At 52.6% G+C, this 22,081-nt stretch overlaps 1 protein-coding gene across 4 annotated transcripts in view; it reads right to left on the bottom strand.

Annotated features, from left to right (window-relative positions):
- SLC7A1 (solute carrier family 7 member 1) overlaps window positions 1–22,081 on the bottom strand; it is a 61,342-nt gene that overhangs the window by 7,648 nt on the left and 31,613 nt on the right. For 2 of the 4 annotated variants that reach the window (XM_043477536.1, XM_043477538.1), the window contains exons 2-8: window positions 21,724–21,819; window positions 8,887–9,274; window positions 7,340–7,498; window positions 5,496–5,670; window positions 3,288–3,409; window positions 2,559–2,781; window positions 1,728–1,867 (exon numbers count right to left, since the gene is read on the bottom strand). In XM_043477536.1, coding sequence (XP_043333471.1) covers window positions 1,728–1,867; window positions 2,559–2,781; window positions 3,288–3,409; window positions 5,496–5,670; window positions 7,340–7,498; window positions 8,887–9,256 — 1,189 coding nt within the window. In that variant the 5' untranslated portion in view covers window positions 9,257–9,274; window positions 21,724–21,819. The remainder of the gene's footprint in view (window positions 1–1,727; window positions 1,868–2,558; window positions 2,782–3,287; window positions 3,410–5,495; window positions 5,671–7,339; window positions 7,499–8,886; window positions 9,275–21,723; window positions 21,820–22,081) is intronic. The other 2 variants (XM_043477537.1, XM_043477540.1) reach the window with 1 other exon arrangement.

Raw genomic sequence — 22,081 nt, 5'->3', positions numbered from 1 at the left:
CCCCACTTGATGCAAAGCAAAACACACAGTCTTTTTCGAAAATCACTCCTAGATTTTGTTTTCATTCCCAGATTTTTATAAGTGTATGCACGTCTATTTATGTGGGTATATGTGTCAAGTTTCCCATTTAAAAAATAACTTGGCTGGATCTACTTTGGGATATTTTCAAATCACATGCAATCAACACAAGTTGAAATATAAACTTGAAGCCATTACTTTTCCACAAATACTTCTCAAGCCCACACAAACCATGGCAACTAAAACAAATTCAAATTGAGGTTAACTAACAGAATTAAAGAGCAGCGAGGGCCTACAGGATAATTAGAAAACCCACTCTGTGTGTATCAAATGCTTACATCCTCACTCAGAGAAACCTGAGCCAAACTTCTTCCATGGAAGGTGATTTTTGGAAAACTAAAGACTTACTTATCACTCTGACCTAATAAAGAGAGAGAGCAAACCCTTGGTCTGGTGATACAAGAACTTTACAGTGGCTTTAAAGATTACAGTTTCATCTCCCTTAGTCAGCACAGGAAGGAAATTGAGGCTAGGCTTCAGCATGATCACATTACATGTAAATATTCAAAAAAGAAAAAGAAAAAGCACCCACTATTTCCAATTCCTTAATCCCATAAACACACTGGTCATATACTGATACATGGTGACGTTCTGTATTTATTCCTGCCCACAGCGATCACGCTCAAGAATGCAGACTCATACTGCACGTGTGTGAAATAAGGAAAACTGGCTTCCTTTCATTAAACAACATTGATCCATAAAACTAAGCACATTTTGCTAAGGGTGTGAATGCTATTAACAATTCACTCATTAAGAGGGTCAAACACCTCCCCTGTGGCTATCTGACAAGTCCCTGTGATCCAACGGTGACCGGTATGTGTCCTCGTTCGCCACGGAGCAACACGTGGGCTGGGAGGACCCAGCCAGTCTGGCCCCAAAACAAACCAGGATGCGAGAACCACTGCTGTCCTCCCTGGGCGTGCATCCTCACGTCCCACTTCCGAGCCTCTGTCTCTCATCTGTACACGTGCCTCTGGGCTGTGAAACACGGCTCAAAGAGGAAACAGAAAACCAAGAGCGGTCTCTTTGCAGGGCTGCCCTGGCTTTCAAGGTGCACACAGCCCTCCACTCCCTTCTGCCCTCTTGGCGAGGGACCTGACATCGATCTGTCAGATCCACCTCCTCTCGTCCTGCCGTTTGTTGTTCATAAGCTCAAGGCGGAGGACTACCCCAGTCACACCCTCAGTGTTCCCTGGGGAACAGGTGGCATGTTTTATAAAACGCTGATTGTAAGGGATTCTCGCTTCCCAGAGAATTCACGAGCTAAGACACATGGACGGTGAATTTCCAGCACTGACAAGACAGGGCATGTACCATGAAGGACTTCATCCCACCAAGGTCTACTCAGGGACACCTGGGGAAGGGGAAGGACACAGCTCTGAAGGGACAGTGTATGTGCTGAGCTGAGCGCAGTGGACGGTAATCATTGAAAAATGCAACCTGTGAATTCCATCACATCCTCTGTGAAACTGGCATCTGCTTTTTCTCAAAAGGCACTGTTACCTTGCGACACACCAGACTCCAGTGGTAAAAACCAAACGTTAAAAAGACCAGTCGCAACTTCTCTCAGACCGTCACAGGTCAAGACATTTCCTTAGGGAATAATAACCCAACTGTTAAAATGCTGCATAGGAGATTCCAGTTCTTACCAGCAATGGCACCCGAGGTTAAGGTGGCGATTATTGGTGTTTTGGTCCTGTCGTTGATTTTGGCCAAAAATTTAAACAGCAGCCCGTCTTCAGCCATGGCATAGATAACTCGAGGCATGGGAAACATGGAACCTAAAAGACTAGATGGGAGGAAAAGCGAACCGTGTCCATAAGAGAGCTCGGGGGAATAAAGGCATCGCAACAGGTGTTCACACCAAGGAGAGGGAGCCAGCTCCAACCTGGGAAGCCCACAGCTCAGCACACCGAGCCTGGAGGAGCACTTGCAGCAAGTCTGCACATGTCTGTGAGTTGGAAACGTCTAACGTAAACCAGCGTGGCATCTAGACACAGTTCTAGAGACGTTCTGTATTTATTCCTGCAATTATCTCCGGCTAAATCAAAAAGAAAAGCGTCACTGCCTTCATGAAGATCTCCCGGAGGTCCACAAATGTTTCCTGTGTTTACAGGCTAGCAGGAAGCATGAGGGCAAAATGATTCTCATTAAAAGGTATTTGTGGCCCTTGTTCCTTTTTAATGATAGCCTCTGCTTTATGGCCAAAATAAGGGCCAGAGACAGTGCTCACAGAGGTGGCCTGGTCCAGCCAGTGGCCACAGTCAGGGACAAGAGAAGCAGACCTTGCTGAGCCGACTGAAACGTGGGCCTCAGGCTATTGAGATGAAATGTCCGTAACACAAAGACAGCCCCAGGGATTGATCAAGAGCAGCCCAAGGGGAGAAGTCCCACAATCCAGGCTGGGTTGGGCTCTACTTCATGGGGAGAGAGGAGTGCTCACGGCACACTCGCCTTCCCGAGCAATCTCCGCTCCTCACCTGGTGGACAGGGCGCAGAGGGAGCCGACAGCCACCGCGTACTTGGCACCCTCCCAGCCCACGTGCTTGAAGGCATCTGGCAGGGGGCTGTTCTTGTCCAGGCAGAAGTAAGGCATCATGAGGGTGAGGGCGGCCGACACCCCGAAGTAGGCGATGAAGCAGATGAGCAGGGACGCAACGATGCCCACAGGGATGGCCTTCTGCGGGTTCTTCACCTCCTCCCCTGCAAGCCGCAAGGAGTTCAGCTGGGGGCTTGAGACCACCCTGCCCCTCACTGCCCTGCAGGGCCAAGGCCCTTCCAGGCCCCGGGGAAACCAGGGGAGAGGCCCTCAGACCACAAACCACAATACCCACGGGCCCAGGGAAGGTGCTCTCAGCCTTTGCGCTGAGGGTCAGCGAGGAAAAGAGAACACTCTGGAGGCTGGGAGCCCAGCCTCCTCGAGCGCCCGGACGATGGTGGACTCGGTGGCCACTCTCCCGGAGCACGCGTGGGGTCTGCTGTCAGCTGCAGCCACGGTGTTGTCACCCCGGGCCCGCAGGGGACAGGCAGGCAAGTTCCTGTCCGGCGGGCCACTTGGGGAGTGATGAAAGGGGGATGGGCAGGAAGGTGCAAATCCACACTCGGGTGCTCAGGAGCAAACGGGCAGTGGGGGGCACGCACACACTCCAGGGAGGGGAATCAGACGCCTGGCCAGGCGAGCCCAGGTGTCCCGAGGGCAGTGGGCCTACCTGTGGTGGCGATGCAGTCAAAGCCCACGAAGGCGTAGAAGCAGGTGGCTGCCCCCGACAGCACGCCGGAGAACCCGAAGGGCATGAACCCACCGACACCGGGTTTCCCTTCCTTTGTGCCACTGAAAGACAGCGCCGCCGTCAGGGTCACAGCCCCCCACTTCCTGGTCCCAAAGAGGAGCCACCCCGAGGCCCAGCTGGGCCCAGCCCTGCAGCGTCCCCCAGCTGGCAGGACAGCGGCCCCGGGGCTGCAGGCAGACGTAACTCCAGGACCCCACCGGTGACCGAGGGGCCGGGAAACAAATGCCTCTCTGGCCAGAGGCCAGCGCGGGTCATCACTGCAGGGACACAAAACGCGAGGATGGCTAGTGACAGGAAATCCCATCAGCTGGCAGAAACAGTCTCTTCAAAACAGTCTGAATGCCCTGTTTCATGCATCAAACTGGGACGACCCTGAGGAATGGGATGGGGAGGGAGGTTCAGGGTGTACACATGTACACCTGTGGCTGATTCATGTCAATGTATGGCAAAAACCACTACAGTACTGTAAGGTAATTAGCCTCCAAATTAAATAAATTAATTAATTTAAAAAAAAATAGTAAGAAGACTAAATCTAGACAGACAACCAGGAGACAGGAGGCGCCATCTCCGCTCAATTCTTCACTGGCTCACAGTGAGCAGTGAGGAAGCCTGTGAAGCTTTCCAAGTCGACTGGGTTACTTCAAAGTGTATTTCAAATTGGCCCTACTCGGCCCTGAATGAACGGGCACTGATAAATTTGGCATGAAAAGGACTCAGGAATGCTGGGGAGTGACTTATTAAAAGCTCTCAATTCTCTGTAGTCGCGTTTCGTCCCCAGAAGGAAGGCTCTTTCTTTTTGAACTGCTAACCACATGATGTTAGAGCTAGTTTCGTGGGTTCATTTCCTGTCTGTGTTCCAGTTAGTGAACCAGCTGCTGATCAGCGCCTTCCCACGGAGCAGGCCATCGGAAGACACGCCGGGCACCCGGGCCTTAATCAGAGGTCAACCCGACATGTGATCAGTCAGCTTTCCGGCCCCTCTTGCAGCTGGACGTGGCCCCCTACTGGATTGTGGCCAGGGGAATGTGGGCAGAAGGGACATGTCTTCCAGATCTGAGCGCACAGTCCTCGTACTCCAGCCCCTGGTGGGAGAGCTGGGTTGTGCCTGTGCCCACCCACAGCCCAGCTCTGACCACACCATGTCCTTGTGGATGATCCGGCCCCTGAAAGCCTGCATGTGTCCATGCTGGCCAGCCACCCCCAGCTGATCATTCCTGGAGCTGAGATATCTGCATTTTAGGAGGATCTCTTCAAAGCACCAATTTAACCTTTAGCCATAATTAAAACACAATTGTAAACAAAGTCAGAACTCCCTGTTCTCCCTTCTGAGACCCTAACATGTACCAAAAAATCTGACCAAAAAAAAAAAAAAAAAGGAAGGTCAGAAAGATCCATTCCAATGTTTGGCTTCTGTTTCCCGAAACAAGGTGAGCTTGTTGGTAAGGGTGTGCCCAGAGGCCTGCAAAGGCACAGAGTGGAGAGCCGGCCGGTCACCTGCCTCCAGCCCTCGGCATCCTGAGCCCGATATGGAAGGACGCTAAGGCCATGGCGTCTCAGGGCTGACGCGGCCCACGTGGAGTGGGAGTGAAAGAGGTTGTCATCATCGCGTTGTGATAACCTCAGTTGTTCTGAGAAACTACTCTGAAGAATGTCTGAGATAAAAAGTTCCACTGACTTCTTTGTTCAAGGTGATCAGATAGGAAGGCATTTCAAAAGAAAGCGGCATCTGCGTGGTACCGCAGAGGAAAATCTTTTCCGAAAAGGAAATTCAGAGTTCGATCATCAAACAGGATACAGCGAAACGGACTGCTGAGTGAGCCCGACCACGGTCCTCACCGAGGCAGGGGTTTGGAATCAGCATCCAGAGATGCCGCCATTCCCCCAGCATCTTCCTGTGTCGTACAACCTCAGTCAAATACAAGGCAAGAAAACACAAATTTCAGACAAAGGAAACACCCTCAGCTATCTGACTGCAAAAAAAAAAAAAAAAAAACCAGTTCAGTAATGACAAAATATCCTAGCTCACATTACATTTTTTCACAAAGACTGTACTGCACTGTGCTGTGGTGGCCAAGGACCGCCCTAGCCGCACCCCTCCCAGGCGCCCAGAGTCAGGGGGACACCCACTTGTTCAGGCAGAGGTGACCCGACGTGTTCCGGAAGTCCTCCTCCGTGAGCTGCCAGTTTTTAATTGATCCTTTCACAAACCCCGACACCATGATGAAGCCCAGCACCAGGACATTGACACACGTGAATATTTTGTTGACCATGGCGGACTCTTTCACACCGAGAGTTAAAAGTCCTGCAAAAGGGCATAAACAGAAACTACCTCAGTGCTGACCTCGGGCCAGCAAGTCCCTCTGGGGGTGGGGGTGGGGACGAGAAGGTGACGTTAAAAGAATGTGAGCAGCGTCAAACCTCCGAAGAGGAACGAGGCTGCAGTGACTCTCATCCTAGAGGCAGGGATCAAAACAACCCAAGTCCGCAGGGTGTTGACCAAAGCCAGCAGGGCTGGACATCCAGCCACCTCGTGGAATTGAGACAACAAGCAAGAGCACCCCGGGGACAGACAGGCTGGGCACATCTGAGCCAGTGGCTGCCCTCAATAGCAGAGCCCTCCCTGGGATGAAGGGAGCCTCTCGCTGAACCTCAATCACTGAGAACCACCCAGTGGCTGGGAGTTCATTTCCTCCAAGGGGACACTCTGCTCAGTTTCTTGAGAGAAAAAGAGAGTTCTCCAGACATGGAATCATTCAGATGCTCTGTGGGGTGTTAGCAGTGTCCACAGTGACGACCACCTGAGGGTCCTGCCATGGAGTCCCCCTCCTGGGACTCAGCGCACGTAGAACGTCTGAGCCAGACCAGCTCTACCTCGAAAACTCGATATAAAAAAAATACTGGGTGAAAAAAGCACGAGTGACACTACGCAAGCTGCAGGTCAGCCTTGGGGAACACAGAACACACTTCTGTGGAGAAGCTTCAGCCAGGCAAGGGAAGAGTCAGGGAAGGTGCCCAGTGACACAGGACATAAGACTGGACGTCTCTTACACGTTTTAACATAAAAGATGCTCTACGTGATAGACTGATTTCTGAAATACAGACATTACAAGGGCATGGAGCAATTCAGGGAACACTTCACACTCCGCTGTGTTTGTTCTTCAGCCTCCCTCCCTCTTGTCCTTATGAAAATCTCACTCCTGCAGACTTAATTTCTAATCCGTGTTCCTGTCAGCTGGACCAGACATACCGCTGAGACTGGCCCTGTCCAGAACGATCTCAATTATGTGGTGTGTAAAATAAGGCATGGATGTTTTTAAAACCCATCCAAAATCTTCTAACCTCAAAAGAGAATTTATCTGCATATCTACTTAATGTGCATATTAACAAAACTCCCAACTTGGTGGCTGAGACTAAGGTCAATGTCACTAAGAAGACTAAGGCAGCTATCAGCTGTGTTCAAGCCCTGTCTGCAATTTAAAAGTCCAGTACCAGAAACTCTGTGGGGAAACTTCATTATTTAAGGGGGTGTTTTGCTGGCTGATTGGATGCAAACCACCCAAGCCATCTCCAACCCCAAGGTTCAGTGACCATTGGGCCTGGTTCCTCCATGTTGTCCTAGCTGATGAAGGCCAACTCTCCTTCCTAAATGGTCATCCACTGAGTCAGAAGAACTCGTATTCCTGGGTCACCTGCACACAAAGCCCGCAGCCCTAATGAAATCCTACTCCACAAACACTTACGCAAACACCTGAGAGTCTCATTTTAATTAAACAGCGCACCACTCGACCTATTCAATAGGCCAACCCTATGTGAATCTCTGAGAAGCCATTTTGACAAAAAAAAAAAAAGATGTCTGCATCAGTTAAAGAAGACAAGAATATGGGGGGATGGGAGAAGGAGAAAAGGAAAGAGCCTGAGCCTCACCCCGGACTCGCGGTTCCCCTCCCAATGCACCCAACGTGTGGCCGTACCTGTGAGAATGAGGATGATGATCACGGCAAATATGTCTGGGTTCTCGGCCAGCACCCCGGGCGCGTGCAGGGCCATGTGCGTCCGTGAGAACTCCACAATGGGCTTCCCAATCAGCTCGTCAAACGTTGCGCTCCAGGCCCGCGCTACGCTCGAGGTACCTGCCGAGAAACACACCATCAGACGGAAGAGAAGGCAACAGTCAACACAGTACCTGTTGTCTAGCCTGATATCTGCACACCCGCAGGGGCTCACAGCTCTTGGATGCTGGGGAGCAGGGGACCCCGCAGCAGCCACCACACCTCAGGATGTGCTGACTCAGACAGGAGGACTGGTCGGAGTCTGCAGAGAAGCCAGATGTAGGGCCTGGGACCAGATGCATTCTCCATCACAACCAACACAAACGTGTGTGTATGTGTGAGTGTGTGTGCGTGTGTGTACCATGTGTTTTGAACCTATGTGTAGCTGAATCATAGTAAAATTTAACAAAATAACACCATCCTGGCCACCAAGAGGCACTCTGACAGTACTGAACTCTACCTATTTTATTTCACTGTAACAAGAAATCCTGGGGACAGACCATTCAGGGGACCTCATGACCGCACCTAGGCTGCAGTAGACAGTGGGGGCCACATTCCTCCCCGAAGACCCTCAGCAGCAGAGCTGACAGGGCCTGCCTCCCGGAGGGGGCTGGGGGGCCAAGGACAGCGGCTCAGGGCTGGCCATCCCCCCAGCAGCCAAGTGGCTGGCTCACCCCCCCCAACCCCCCGCCCCTGCCAGAGTCAGCCACCTCTACCACTGTGCCAGGCCTGGGGCCCCGAGGCTCTGACCGCACAGAACATCCACAGGTGTGGAGTCCAGCACCCCCACCCCCACCCCAAAGGCCAAGAGCACCCAACTGTTCTTTCAATCTGAGTAACACCTGTCACTGCTTTTCCAGCAATGCTTCCCAGGAAATGCTGCTAAAGTTCCAGTCACCACAAAAGGCGTCTTCCTTTATTTTTAAAGGGTGCCTTGCTGGTGACTGTCACCTGCTGGTTTAGGAACAGCAGGAGCTTCACGCTCACCGTTCTGTTTTATCTGCAGGCAAGCTCTCTGGAAACGTAAAAGCCCTTTTAAAGTAGCCACATTCCCACTGAGAGGCTGGGCTGTCAGACTGGGTAATTTCTAATTTCCTCTTTGTGCTTTTCTGCATTTCTTAAATTTTTCTGTATCAGTGATGTATTTACTTGAGTAATCAGGAAAAAGACTGAAAGACATGAGGTCCTTTATTTCACTAGCTACAAACGTCCTGATTCTGCGTCTCTTTGTGGTAACAGGACTGGCCTCTTGGGGGCTGGGCTTGTCCCCACTAGGGTCCCATGTGCTTGATCTTTAAGAGCCAGGGCAGTGGTGCCCACAGCAGGCCTCCACCTTGCCCTAAAGGAAAAGGGAAAAGGCGGGAGATGCCGGCCTGGGATGGGGAGCCAGACCCCTGGGGTCTGGGGAGCCAGGCTGGGGCAGGAACACCAGGAGGGAGGCGGGGCCGGGCCCTGGCGCAGAGACCTACCGATGATGTAGGACAGGATGAGGTTCCAGCCGGTGATGAAGGCCCAGAGCTCACCCACAGTGACATAGCTGTAGAGGTAGGCCGAGCCCGTCTTAGGGACGCGTGCGCCAAACTCGCCGTAGCAGAGGCCGGCCAGCACGGAGGCCAGGGCAGCGATGAGGAAGGAGATGACGATGGCGGGGCCAGCGTCCTCCCGCGCTACGGCCCCGGCCAGCACGTACACGCCGGCCCCCAGCGTGCTGCCCACGCCCAGCGCCACCAGGTCGAACGTGTTCAGGCATCGCGACAGCCGGCTCTCCTCACGGCTGCAGTCCACCACCTTCCTCCGAAGCATCTGCTGCCCGACGCCCATCAGTGCGGCGCACCCCATCCCGCCGCTTCTGGTCTGCTGAGGGGAGGACAGAGGCGGGAGCTTCGTTAGCACTCTGGTCTCACCCAGGGACCCCTTCACCGCAGCAGGTGGGCCACGTGATCCGTACTGTCACTGGCCGCTAAGGCCTCACCTCTCACGATCCCACCACCCGCGGCCAGAACACCCACCCACGGCTTCCCGGCCTCAGGCCTGACCAGCGGGAGAAACACCCAGGGGCCAACACACCCGCTGATGGGACTCCGGTCTCTTGAGCCCCCACACTAATTTCAGTTCCCAATCGAGAGCCTTCTATGGGCAGAAATAGCAGGAAAAACGCAATGAAGCCCATTGTTCCTGAGTCGTACAATTCACCAGGAAAATTAAAGCTGCTATTCTAAGGGTATGGGCTTCCCGGGTGGCTCAGCGGTAGAGAATCCGCCCGCCAATGCAGGAGACAAAGTCTGATCCCTGGGTCAGGAAGAAACCCTGGACAAGGAAATGGCAACCCACTCCAGTATTCTTGCCTGGAGAATCCCAGGGAAAGAAGAGCCTGGCAGGCTACAAGTTCATGGGGTTGCAAAGACTGAGCGACTAAACAGCAACATTCCAAGTGTGCTGTTGTGGAAGGCAAACCAAACTAAATATGAATTTAACTATCAGAGCCCAGAGGCCTTCAATGGCAGTGACAACACTTTCCAGACCTTCCCGGGGCCAAGCAGGAGCCAGGCTGTCTCCAGTTTAACAAAGAGTGTGCCCAGAGCAGAGAAGCACTAAACTGTCATGAGTTAGGCCGCGTGTAACTGTCGCCACTTTGGGAAGCACTTTTCCTTTGCACCATGCTGGCAGAGTGCTATGTGATACAGTCCAGACAGTGCACACGGGATCCAGTCATCGACCTTCACAGCCTTATCACTCCCTGGGGCCCAGGATGCCGCCCACCTCCTGAACCGCATCCCTGGTCAGCATCCTCCGGGAGGCGCCGGCCAATCACAGGAGAATTCGTCCCAAGGGGGCGGGGCCTGCCTGGAGCCCCAAGGAGCGGGAACTAGAGCCCCTATCCTTCCAAAGAGGACAGTGTGGGAAGGGGGAAACCTGAAAGAACATCACCCCGGACAGGCGGCCAAGGTTGACATCAGTAAGTGGCAGGTTATAGTTGAGCGTATGATGTGATGAGAAAGGCCTTTACCTCGGAGAGCTTCCTCCCCAAAGCCATAACCCCAGGCTAATCCTGAGAAACGTATCAGACAAATGACAAAAGAGGAACCTCAATGAAACACCTGCGTTTCGCTCCTCGTGTGTGCATGAGTGTTCCTTCTTTCAGTTGTGCCCGATCCTCGGGTGTCATCAAGAACAAGAGAAGTCTGCAAGCTGGTGCGAGCAGGAGGAGCCTCGGGAGACAGGACACTAGCCTAGAGGACGGGATGAGGCCCCGGGATGGGAGGAGGACAGCAGGGAGGACTCAGGAAGTCTGAACAAAGCACAGACTTCAGCTGTATCCACACTGGGCGGTTGGCCATAGCCGAAATATCACACTAGTGTTAAGATGCTAATCTCAGAGGAAACAGTGTGGGCACACAGGAACTACCCTCACGGCTTTCCTGCGAACCTAAACGTGTGCAGAGATAAGCTATCACCGTGACTGAGCCACTAAAAGTTCACCTTGATGACCAATTGGTATTGACTGATCTACCTAACTTTGCTGCAGTTAAGTGACTGGAAAGCGCGATCATCTAAGTGGAGACAGCAGATCTGGCAGAGTCCGTACCTAACCACCTGGAACCCCGGACTGCCTGCCCACACCCTTGTGGGCTGGTCCCCTGCCCGGCCTCAGGCCAGGCCCCCTGCGAGTCACAGAGGGACGGGTGGAGGGTCCTCTCCGTATTTTATCTGATGGGCCAAGAGAAGAGAGAAAAACAGTTTCTCAAAAGTTTGCAGCTAGAATGGGGAATAACCTCCTCCGGTCGGAAATCCTTCTTGTAAAGATGAGGAAAAATAACGCAGAGAGCCAAGAGTCAAACGGGGTCACAAGCTCGGAAGGTGCAGGGGGGGCAGCTCCATATCTGGGTATGGTGTTGGTGGGGGGGCGGGTAGGAAATGATATCACCCTCGGTGAGGGGGGCGGAAGTGGGAGGAAGTGAGGGAAGATGACCTTATTAGTGGAACACCAGTGAAGCAGGAAAGTCTGGGGTCCGAGAAGAGCCGGGAGGGCAGGGACGGAACAGGAGACACGACAGAGGACGCGGGTACCCGGGATGCTTGCGGCCACTCGCTGGCCCAGTGCCGGCGCTCGGTTGGGAGGCCCAGCCCTGAGGGGTCCCGGCGAGGCAGCCGGGCTGGGGGCGCAGATGCTGAGGACCCGCCAGGCACCAGCGCTGTCCGGGAAGCCGGGGTGCGAGTCCTCCTGGTCCTGCCTTCTCCTTTCTTCCTTCCAGGATTTCCCTGAATTCATTCAAGCCAGACTGTGAACCACAACAAAGCCTATAATAAACCACTGCTTGGATAACAGATTAAAAGGGAAGATGCGCCATTTCAACACCACCCTCAGCAGAAGCGCTGTGCCAGGGACGGTGGGAAAGGTGGTGAATAATTTCGCAGCATCATCTCGGGGAAAACCCAGAAGGGAAGTGGAGCCTGAGAGCACCTGACAACCCGCCCTGCTTCTAACATGATTGCTAAATGGGACAGACATTTGGAGAGAAGAGTCACCCACTCCCGCCCTCTCCTCAGTTCAGTTCAGTTCAGTGGCTCAGTTGTGTCCGACTCTTTGCGACCCCATGGACTGCAGCACGCCAGGCCTCCCTGTCCCTCACCAACTCCTGGAGCTTGCTCAAACTCACATCCACTGAGTCGGTGATGCCATCTAACCATCTCATCTTCTGTCATCCCCTTCTCCTCCTGCCTTCAATCTTTCCCAGTATCAAGGTCTTTTCAAATGAGTCAGTTCTTCGAATCAGGTGGTCAAAGTATTGGAGTTTCAGCTTCAGCATCAGTCCTTCCAATGAAAATTCAGGACTGATTTCCTTTAGGATCAACTGGTTGGATCTCCTTGCAGTCCAAAGGACTCTCAAGAGTCTTCTCCAACACCACAGTTCAAAAGCATCAATACTTCATTGCTCAGCTTTCTTTATAGTCCAGCTCTCACATCCATACATGACTACTGGAAAAACTATAGCTTTGACTAAATGAACTTTTGTTGGCAAAGTTATGTCTCTGCTTTTTAATATGCTGTCTAGGCTGGTCATAACTTTTCTTCCAAGGAGCAAGTGTCTTTTAATTTCATGACCACAGTCACCATCTGCAGTGATTTTGGAGCCCCCAAAAATAAAGTCTCTCACTGCTTCTGTTTCCTCATCTTTTTGCCATGAAGTGATAGGACCAGATGCCATGATCTTCGTTTTCTGAATGTTGAGTTTTAAGCCAACTTTTTCACTCTCCTCTTTCACTTTCATCAAGAGGCTCTTTAGTTCTTCTTTGCTTTCTGCCATAACGGTGGTGTCATCTGCATATCTGAGGTTATTGATATTTCTCCCGGCAATCTTGATTCCAGCTTGTGCTTCCTCCAGCCCAGTGTTTCTCATGATGTACTCTGCATATAAGTTAAATAAGCAGGGTGACAATATATAGCCTTGATGTACTCCTTTCCCTCTTTGGAACCAGTTTGTTGTTCCATGTCCAGTTCTAACTGTTGCTTCTTGACCTGCATACAGACTTCTCAAGAGACAGGTCAGGTGGTCTGGTACTCCCATCTCTTTAAGAATTTTCTCCTAGATGCAGTTTTTAGTTCATACCAAATGGATTCTCTCCTCAAAATGATAAAAGCCAAGTGCAAAGCAAAGACAGTACAATTGAACAGCATGGTCTTTCCTTGGCTTCCCAGAGTAAAGTGACCCAGGAGATTAGAGAGAGCACCACTTTTCTCTGAAAGACCAGACATTCTATCCTGGGCTCTGGAAAGGGCTGGTCCACAGTCCACATGCCTTTCTCACAGGGGCTGCTGTCTGGGGAAGAAGCCAGAGCTGCCAAAGGGACTGTGCTGGGACACCTGGCGAGGGGCATGCCGGGGGACACCTTCTGAGAGCCCACTGACCTCACTGTAGGCCGAAATAAGCCCCCTGGACACTGCAGCTGCAGTGAAGATGCCACACGCCCCTGGTTATCCCCTCTCCATGAACCCACTTAACCAACCCTGGGGACCCAGCACCATCTTTGAAGTAAAGGGGCCGGGGCACTGAGTTCTGTAAATTCGGACCCAGACACTGGACAGCAAACACATGTGAAAGGGACGTTTTGGTTGAGACTCCCTGGACATGGCTGACTTCTTGGAAGTGGGGAGACAGTAGCCACTGTTTCTCAGGAAGACTCCTGGGCCGGAGGGAAGTGCTCGGGTGCAGTGAATAGGAACACAGGAGGGCTCGCTGTTTTCTCCTGGGCTGCCTCTCCAGCATGCCCTCTTTGTCTGGGGAAAGGGCAAACCCAGCCCCCTGGAAACCACTGGGGCAGGAACGCAACCAGTCGCCGCCGAACCCCAGGGCTGAGAGTGCAGACGGCACGAGTGGCGTGACCAATTCTACTTCCCAAGGCGGGAGCGATCGGGATGCTCACGAACCTCACCCCGGGTTTGTGTTAAAGTAACGTCCTTTCTTTCTCCTGGGCAGTAACAGAAAAATCGTGTTCTCCGGGCAGCATCGTCTGTCGGTATTGTGCACACGTTACTCCACAACTCACGTTCATGCCTGGACTCCTGAGCTGCTCATTCAGCCAACAGCTGAAAATAAATGAAACTTCTCCATGTAAAACCAATCTAAGCCCGCCAGCCTCACCAGTGTCAGGTTCAGACAGACTTCTTGCAGTCAGGATTTACGCAGAAAGTCCCCAGTATGCATTGAAAGCGTTATCTGGAAATTATGTTATCTGTCTCCCAGGGAGAAATTTCTGCAACAGTCAAGAGCTACACTTTCATTCCAGTTTTTGACAGGAATCCTGTAACAGCAAGAGCTTTGGCTCTCTCTCACACCCGACTCACGCAATATGAAAGAATGTTCTCTTAGAAAAGCAAAGGAAATATGTCCCTTTCCCACAGAATTTCTAACTCCAAGTTTGAGTCCAGTGATCACTATATAACAGTCAGAGCAAGATGGCCCAATGGGTCCAGACTGCTGAGATAAAGACTTTAGGATGCAGTGTTGAAGGTGTCTGACAAAGGCAGGCAGGTGTGAACTGTATGATTTTTTTTTCACACAAATTTAATGACAGTCCCATCACCAAAAAAGAAGAGCTTAATGGCTTCATGGAGGAAGGGGAAGAGGTCACAGACAGAGGCTGTGATAGCCATTAAGTTCATAAATTCTTTGGAGAAAGTCTTAACATTGACATTTTATTCTTCATACATCTGCTTTTTTTTTTTTAAGTGGTCATTACATTTGGGAGTGGTCCCAAGCAGGGGAGTCATGTAGAGTAAACCCTGTCATTCCAGAAGGAGACAGACGTGCTGAGGTCCACAAAGGACAATGACCAGGGATGGGCAGTCCCCAGGTCCCCTCCAGCCGTGTGGGGCAGGGCTGCCCAGGAGTCCTGAAGGCTCTGGAATGCCTGCAGCTTTAATGAGGAAGGGAGCAGAGGTGAAGCCATCTCAACTAGACGTGGCCCAAAATGAGAGCATTCCAGGTCACGGGCCATGGTGGAGGAGGAGAGATGCATGCAAGGAATGCAATCTGTGTTGAAGGAAGTTGTTCTCCAAGCCAGATACACTTCCCCCAGGTGTCAGGAGGCCCAGATGCAAGAACTTTTAAGTTTAAAAAAAAAAAAAAAAACGAGGATGGAGGGGACTAGTTGACACAGATGAAGACCCCAACACGTGGGCGTGTGGAAGGCAGTTAAGGAAACAACAGGACTGAACCTAGCGCACAGCGGGGCAAGAGGGAGGCGAGGGGAGGAGGGGACCACAGGGCGGTGAAGGTTTTTGCGGTGGCTGGGGGGCCAGCCACACCCCCATGTCCTTGCTGGGCAGCGGGAGCCTGTCCACCTCCCATGAGATGTGACCTCAGGACTCAGACTCTCTTGAAGTCTCCCAGGACCTACACTCATCTGACCCCAGGCAGCGATGGATAAGCTGAGGGCAGAATGGAACTCCTCCTGAATTCAGGGATCTCACTCCTGGTATCATGCCCTGGGCTGACACAGCCAGGCTTAGGGAAAAGCAGAAACGCAGTCCCAGCTGAAGAGGCAGAGTCGGGGCCAGTAACTTGGTGGAGGGCATGCAGCCAACAAAAGATGGAAGTCGGGGCTCAAACCCACGCCTCACCGCCTGCAGAGCCTGCGCTGTCCTCTGAGTCAGGATCCCTGGGGCCCCGGGGGTGCGGAGGGGGCAGGGAGAGGCTGGGCAGCTAACTGGCAGTGGGCGGGAGGGTGGTGGTGATGCAAGCCCCCATCTCAGGGCTAAGCGTCCACACGTCCCACCAGCAGGGCTGCATCTAATCACCTCTGCCCCCAGCACCTACGAGGCCCACGAGCAGAACTTACGGGACCAGAACACGCACAGGGCCCATAGCTCACACTCAGTACAATCACCGACTTAATTTCAGGAAACTTAACAGGACACTGGCTGGACGTCTGTCATTCATCTTAGGCAACATCTTCACCATTGCCTTCAACGACTTACGAGGGTCTGTCCATAAAAGGAGATCTCATTTGCTGAATATTCAAAGGTTCAAGTCACCAAAAGTCATTCTCTAAATGAATATGCATGTAAGAAGACGCTATTTGTGTTAAAATTCAGCCCAAGCAACAAGGAGTTGCCTATGAGGCCTTGAAAGTTTTCCAACAGTTCCTTCTGTCGTGGGAGGTGCTCCACTGTGGGGACAGCTGGCGTCCCTGTCATCTCTGCCCAGGGTTCCTTGGGTTAAACTAGTGCATGTCTCTGGGGCCTCAGTTTCCACATCTGAAAAACAGGGTGGCTCTCTGGTCCTGCCTTGACAGACAATGCACAAGGAGTATGCTAAGACAGCTTCCCTGGTGGCTTGGTAAAGAATCTGCCTGCAATGTAGGAGATACGGGTTCCATTCCTGGGTCAGGAAGATCCCCTGGAGGAGGGCATGGCAACCCACTCCAGTATCCTGGCCCAGAGAATCCCATGGACAGAGGAGCCTGGCGGGATACAGTCCATGGGGTCACAAAGAGTCAGACACAACTAAGCATACACAGGCAGGCATGCTAAGAAGCAAGTTCTTCCCAGGGAGAGTCAGCACTGGTTCTTTCTTCTAAGTCTCAGCACCTGCCCATCACCTCTCCCTCACAGAAGCAAGGCAGACAGTCTCTGGTAGCTTGGGGTCCCCATCACACGGCGGTCATGAACTGACGCCTGGCCTGACAGTCAACGTTGCCGGCTTACCCACACCCAAGCTTGTCCGCAGCGTTTGCCCAGATCCAAGAGAGACAGCAGACAAGAAGCCAGTGGACAACCCAGTAAGTGCATCCTCACAAAAATCAGATAAAATCTAGGAACGCTTCCTCCTGTAGCCAGCAGGATGTGACTAAGAGTCTTTTCAACTCCGGACAGTGTTTCCATCACCAGGGAAGCCGTGCTTTATCAAGATACATGCCCCAGTTCTGTGTGGAAATGCATTACAACAGAAACCTGTGTTTCATGAGGGGCTCAGAGCTCCTCCAACACGTGCCTTAGTGCTTCTCACTTCTCTGGGGTGGAAAGAAGCGAACATGCTCCACCTGGTTCACTGAAGCCGGTGATGGACAAACTCTGTGGGCAGGCCCGGGGGCGGGGGATGGGCCCCCCCTCAGGGAAGGATCATGAGCCAGAGCCTAGCTGGGGTCTGGTCCTGGGTGGGGTGTGGGGTGCAGGGGGGCTGGTGAGGGGGCTTTGTAAAGTTGTGTGTGTGTGAACTGCAGACACTTCATCTGGCTCTCCAACCTCAAATGGAAATGTCTTAAATAAAGTTCCCCCAGGATCAAAATTCAGACTTACTGGCAGAACACTGCTTCTTTAGTTCTCCAGGCTCTAAGGCGTCCTGAAAAGCATATTAGAGATTTCAGAGGCTCCTTCTCCAAACATCCTCTTTCACCAAGCGCCAGGATGGCCAGTCCCCGGAACCAAGCAAGGGGGAGACTCCTGCCCAGCAGATCTGACCTCACTGCTCGGTCACAGACCATTATTTTCCCATTTACTCAGTTACTCACTTAGCAAACTCTCACAGACTCACCTACTTACCCGTAAGCCCGGGGCCACTGTAATCCTCAAATACCCGTCACTTCCTCCCTTCCCCCAGTCTTCCACTGCCACAAGCTACTCTGAAAACTCAGAATTTCTAGAAAATGCACTGGCTCAAAAGTAAAGTAGCTGTGAGAAGTCAGGGACAGGTTCCCCAAACCGACCTGGAGAAGAGACTCTCTTGGGAGCCGCGGTCCACCTGAAACCAACATGACACACCAGCTCCTCACCACACACACACACCTGGGTTCACTTTGTCCTCCCCAGAGACGAGCAGAGTCACAGGCCTCCCTCCTCTCCCAGGAGGACGAGTGGACCCCCAGCCACAGTCACCTCACTTTAAGTAGGGAGCCAGGATTTGAACCCACGTCCTCTGATTCCAGGAGCCCTATTCCACGGCAGGTGCCATAGCGACACGACTTTGACCAAACGTACTCTTCTTCCCGCCTGACAACGCTCAACTTTGTCCCCTATCTGAAACCCTACAAATAAGGGAGTCACATGGGATAAGACAACCTCTTTCTGAATGTCACTACTCCTGTCAAGTCCAGTCAATGAGTTATTCACACGGTGAAGTGGATCTGCGTCACCCGCCCACTTCCCGCAGCCGCTGGCCAGGAGCCACTGGCTTTGAGGCAACAGGCGCTTTCTCTGGGTCTGAGGACAAGGAGGTAACTGGGGCAGCAGGGCCTAGCAGGGGCCTCGGGGGAGAGTTCTGGAAAGTAGACAGAGGGCAGGGGCTTGGAGAATCATACGGAGGAAGAGCTCCCAAAGAGACAGATCAAATATTGCGCTGGGAGGGTGCATGTCTCTGAAAAAGTGGGAGGACAGTGTCAAAAGAGCCTGGCAGCAGCCCTTGAAAACAACAGGAACACACATGAGTGTGCGTGTATACTCAGACTGGTTGAAAATAACAGCAACACACAGGAGTGTGTGTGAATACTCAGACTGGCTGAAAACAACAGGAACACACAGGAGTGTGAGTGTATACTCAGACTGGTTGAAAAGAACAGGAACACACAGGAATGTGAGTGAATACTCAGACTGGCAGAAAATAACAGGAACACACAGGAGTGTGAGTGTATATTCAGACTGGCAGAAAATAACAGGAACACACGTGTGTGTGTATACTCAGACTGGTAGAAAACTAACAGTAACACACACAAGTGTGAGTGTATACTTAGACTGCTCTGGAAGGAGAATGGAGGCAGTGTCTCTGGACAGATTACTGGCATTTTCGCCAGCATTTTAACATTCTTTCAATGACTGCTTACTGCTTCTGAACTGAGGGGAAGGAAATCTCTTCTAAAGAGTCCGCCTGGGAGGTACCTGGGTATGTAGAGTTTCATTACGTTTTCTCTCTGCATACGTGCACATTGAGAAATTCCCAAAAGTAAGAGAGAGGATTTCCTGTCAGGCTGACCCAGAAAACAACAAGGAAACTCCTCTGGAGACCTGCACCCCCAGGGCAGCCCCTTGATGCTCAGACATGGCTATGTACAAAGTCTCTTATCCATGATTAGGTTGAGCCATATGAAACTGTCAATTTTCAGCCAATTTTTTTTTTAACTAGAAAAACAGCCAAGAGTAAACGATTTGTAATAAGCAGTAGTGGACTATGTCCCTAGACATTTCTCTGGGCCTAAATTGTACCATTTGGGGACTTTGCCTGAAATTATAGAAGCCAACGTGCGTTCCAAAGAAGAGGTTTAAGGAAAACAAAGAACAAAGCGGTTTGTAGGTTATTCAAAAGCTTGGAGAGAGAAACCAGCAGACATGTGTCTGTGCCATCCGTGGTGCAGGACATATGTGAAATTTCAGTTTCACCCTCCCCACTTTTTGGCAGGTCATACGCTCACCTGCCCGAGAGACAAAGTTTAGGCCCACCAGGCTGAACAGGTGCGGCTGGGCTGGGCTGCGGGGAGCAGGGCAGGCCAGGAGAGCTGCGGGTGGGCGTCTGAGGGATGCGCACTCGAGATGTAAACCTTTTATGTAAAGAAAGGGCTGAGGGCACCAACCACATACCACTGCGAGGATTAATCAGGTCTCATTGGGCAGGACAGACACGAGGGGAGACGGTCCCAGGCTGCCACCTGCCTTCTTTATTTGGGAGTGAATCGATGCACTAGCCTTCGAGCAGGGCATTTTGATCCAGCTGACAGAGTGCCTGTGTGCAAGCGGATACTCCGTCCTTTCCCGTGTTCCTGCATTTGCTCCATCCCTGTCCTCTCCTCTTGGAGCCCCTGGTTACCATGGGGATTACCTGCGCAGGGCTTCCTGTGCAGGGGCACCCCAGCAGGAAAGGCACGTTTCGTGACAGGTCGTGCTGGTGTGTGTGTGACCTGCTTTTCTGGTGGCCAAGACTTCAGACACTCGCCCCCAAGAGAAGAGCATTTAAAGTCTGAAGGAAACACCATGGCCCCCTTCCTGGATCCACACCCCACCTGTCTGCAGGCCGACCCCAAGCACCTGTTTGTACACTTTCCCAGCATGGGGATTCCTGTTACATCACACACGTGGGGTACACATCCAGCAGGCAGTAACAGAATTGTCTCCCTCACAGAGAACACGCCGCCGTGGACCTGAAGTCACTCCGCAGCTTCGGGAGCAAGCGGCCAGGTGCATGAGGGCCTGTGGACACAGTAACGCAGGACCAACGATCAAGGGCCAGGAGAAAATGCACTGGAGGATCACAGTGAAGCCTGAGATGGACTAAGTGGCCAAGAGTGTGGACACGAGGCCAGGGCTGGCCTGCGGCACTGAGTGTGAAGGATGGACGGTGGTTATACCGGACGTCACAGGCAGAGCCCCCGGCTCTGCCGTGATGGAAGCTCCGGGGCCATGACCTTGAAGACAGGCTGTTCCTACAGAATGCCACTGGAACCTGACCCCAGGGGTCACCATAAGCCAGGGCTCACTGTCCAGCCTGCGGTTAACTGGGAAGTTCACACACACGGGGCTCACTCGGAGCATCCCCCTGCCCGCAGGGAGGAGCTGAGGAGCCCCGCCCCCTCCCTCAGGGGGCCTCCACGTGGCAAAGGTCATAGCTACGCACCCCCAAGTCCCCTGATGAAGGACTCAGCGAGGGCCGCTGATCCTGACTATGTGTGTCTTCTCAATGCGGCTCCACACTCAAAATTAAGAATATGAAGGGCCCAGAGGACTATAGGAGTATGTGTGTGCGTGGGCAACTGCAGTTCTTTTGCACACACACACACACACACACCCCTCTGAAAAACTGTGATGAATGAAACAGTCACAAAAGTGAAGCCTCCATACTCGGTGACCTGTTACTTATCATAAAATAACCTGAGCAATAACTGTCCAGCACTTGTACAGTAGGATCCTTTTCCCCCAACCTACATCCTACGCCAGATGCAAATATAAGCAACAGTTGAACTAGACCCACTCTCACTTTATTTATTTGGTTTTAATTTTTTGGCTGCACCACATGGCATGTGGGATCTTAGCTCCCCAACCAGGGATTGGACCCGGGCCTCCTGCAGTGGAAGCTCGGAGTCATAACCACTGGGCCACCTGGGGAGTCCCTGGACCCACTCTTATTTAAAGGGACATGGGGGACACGGAGATCCCTGGCCGGTCTTGGCCTTCCCTGCTCTCCACGCCTGTTCCTGTCTCCCCTTGCCCCCATCCCTGGACCCTGGGGCTCCAAGCTCCGGCCTGAAATACACTGACTGACAGGTGGTTACGGCACCCAGGAACAAGCTGTGGGAGAACTCTTGAGGAGAGTGAAAGGCCGAAGACCTCGAGGCAGGGGAGCCAGATGCGAAGACTGGGAGCAGGATGCAGACTGGAACAGGCCCTTGACCCTGAGACCACAACAGCTCCGAAGAGTCACAGGCAGACGAGGAACAGATGCATTGAGGCCATGGTGTTACAGCCGCCCATGGGGCCCAGTCCCTCCGAGAACTGCAGGCCATGCGGACAAAGCCCCGAGTGCGGGGACACCCGCTCCCCACCACGTGCCCTGGACCAAGGCCCTGCTGTCCCAGGACGTCAAGCAGTCAGGATGGAGCAGAAATGCACAAAGAAACTCAAAAGCCCACGAGAGTGAAAGACAAGCCTTTCCGGGTGAGACAGAAGAGCTGGCTGAGACAGGTCAGTGAGATGTTAAAAAAAGAAGGCTTAGGGCTTAGCTGTCAGTTAACTCAAAAAGCCGAGAGCTAACGAAAGGCCTAAATGAGTGACACCCCATTAGAGTAACACCCCAGCACCAAGAACAGACCCTCCTGCTGGACTGTACCTGGACTACGATGTGAGGACTGTCACCTCGTCACCCGGGGGTCCCTGGTCCTGGAGCGACGGCGTCTCAGGAGGCTCGAGAAGGGGCGGCTGGCTCCTAGGAGGCAAGGGAAGAGACCACGTTAGACTCCATCTGGGGGCCCAGAACCTCCAAGCCCGTGGCCAACGCAGGGAGGAAAGCTTCTGTTCAGCTCAGCATCAGAGGGCAGGCTAATGGTGGGGAGATGAGGTCTCAATGTAGATGAAGCAGCATTGGGGGGGCGGGGTGTGGAGGGGATGTGGGGAGGCACTGCTGAGGAGAGACCCAGAAACTGGACAAGACAGCCTCCAAACCAGGGGTCCCATCCCGCCACCGCTGC

Source organism: Cervus canadensis, chromosome 9 (genome assembly GCF_019320065.1).
Source record: "Cervus canadensis isolate Bull #8, Minnesota chromosome 9, ASM1932006v1, whole genome shotgun sequence".
Lineage (NCBI taxonomy): Eukaryota > Metazoa > Chordata > Mammalia > Artiodactyla > Cervidae > Cervus > Cervus canadensis.
This window is presented reverse-complemented; position numbering and strand designations above follow the sequence as displayed.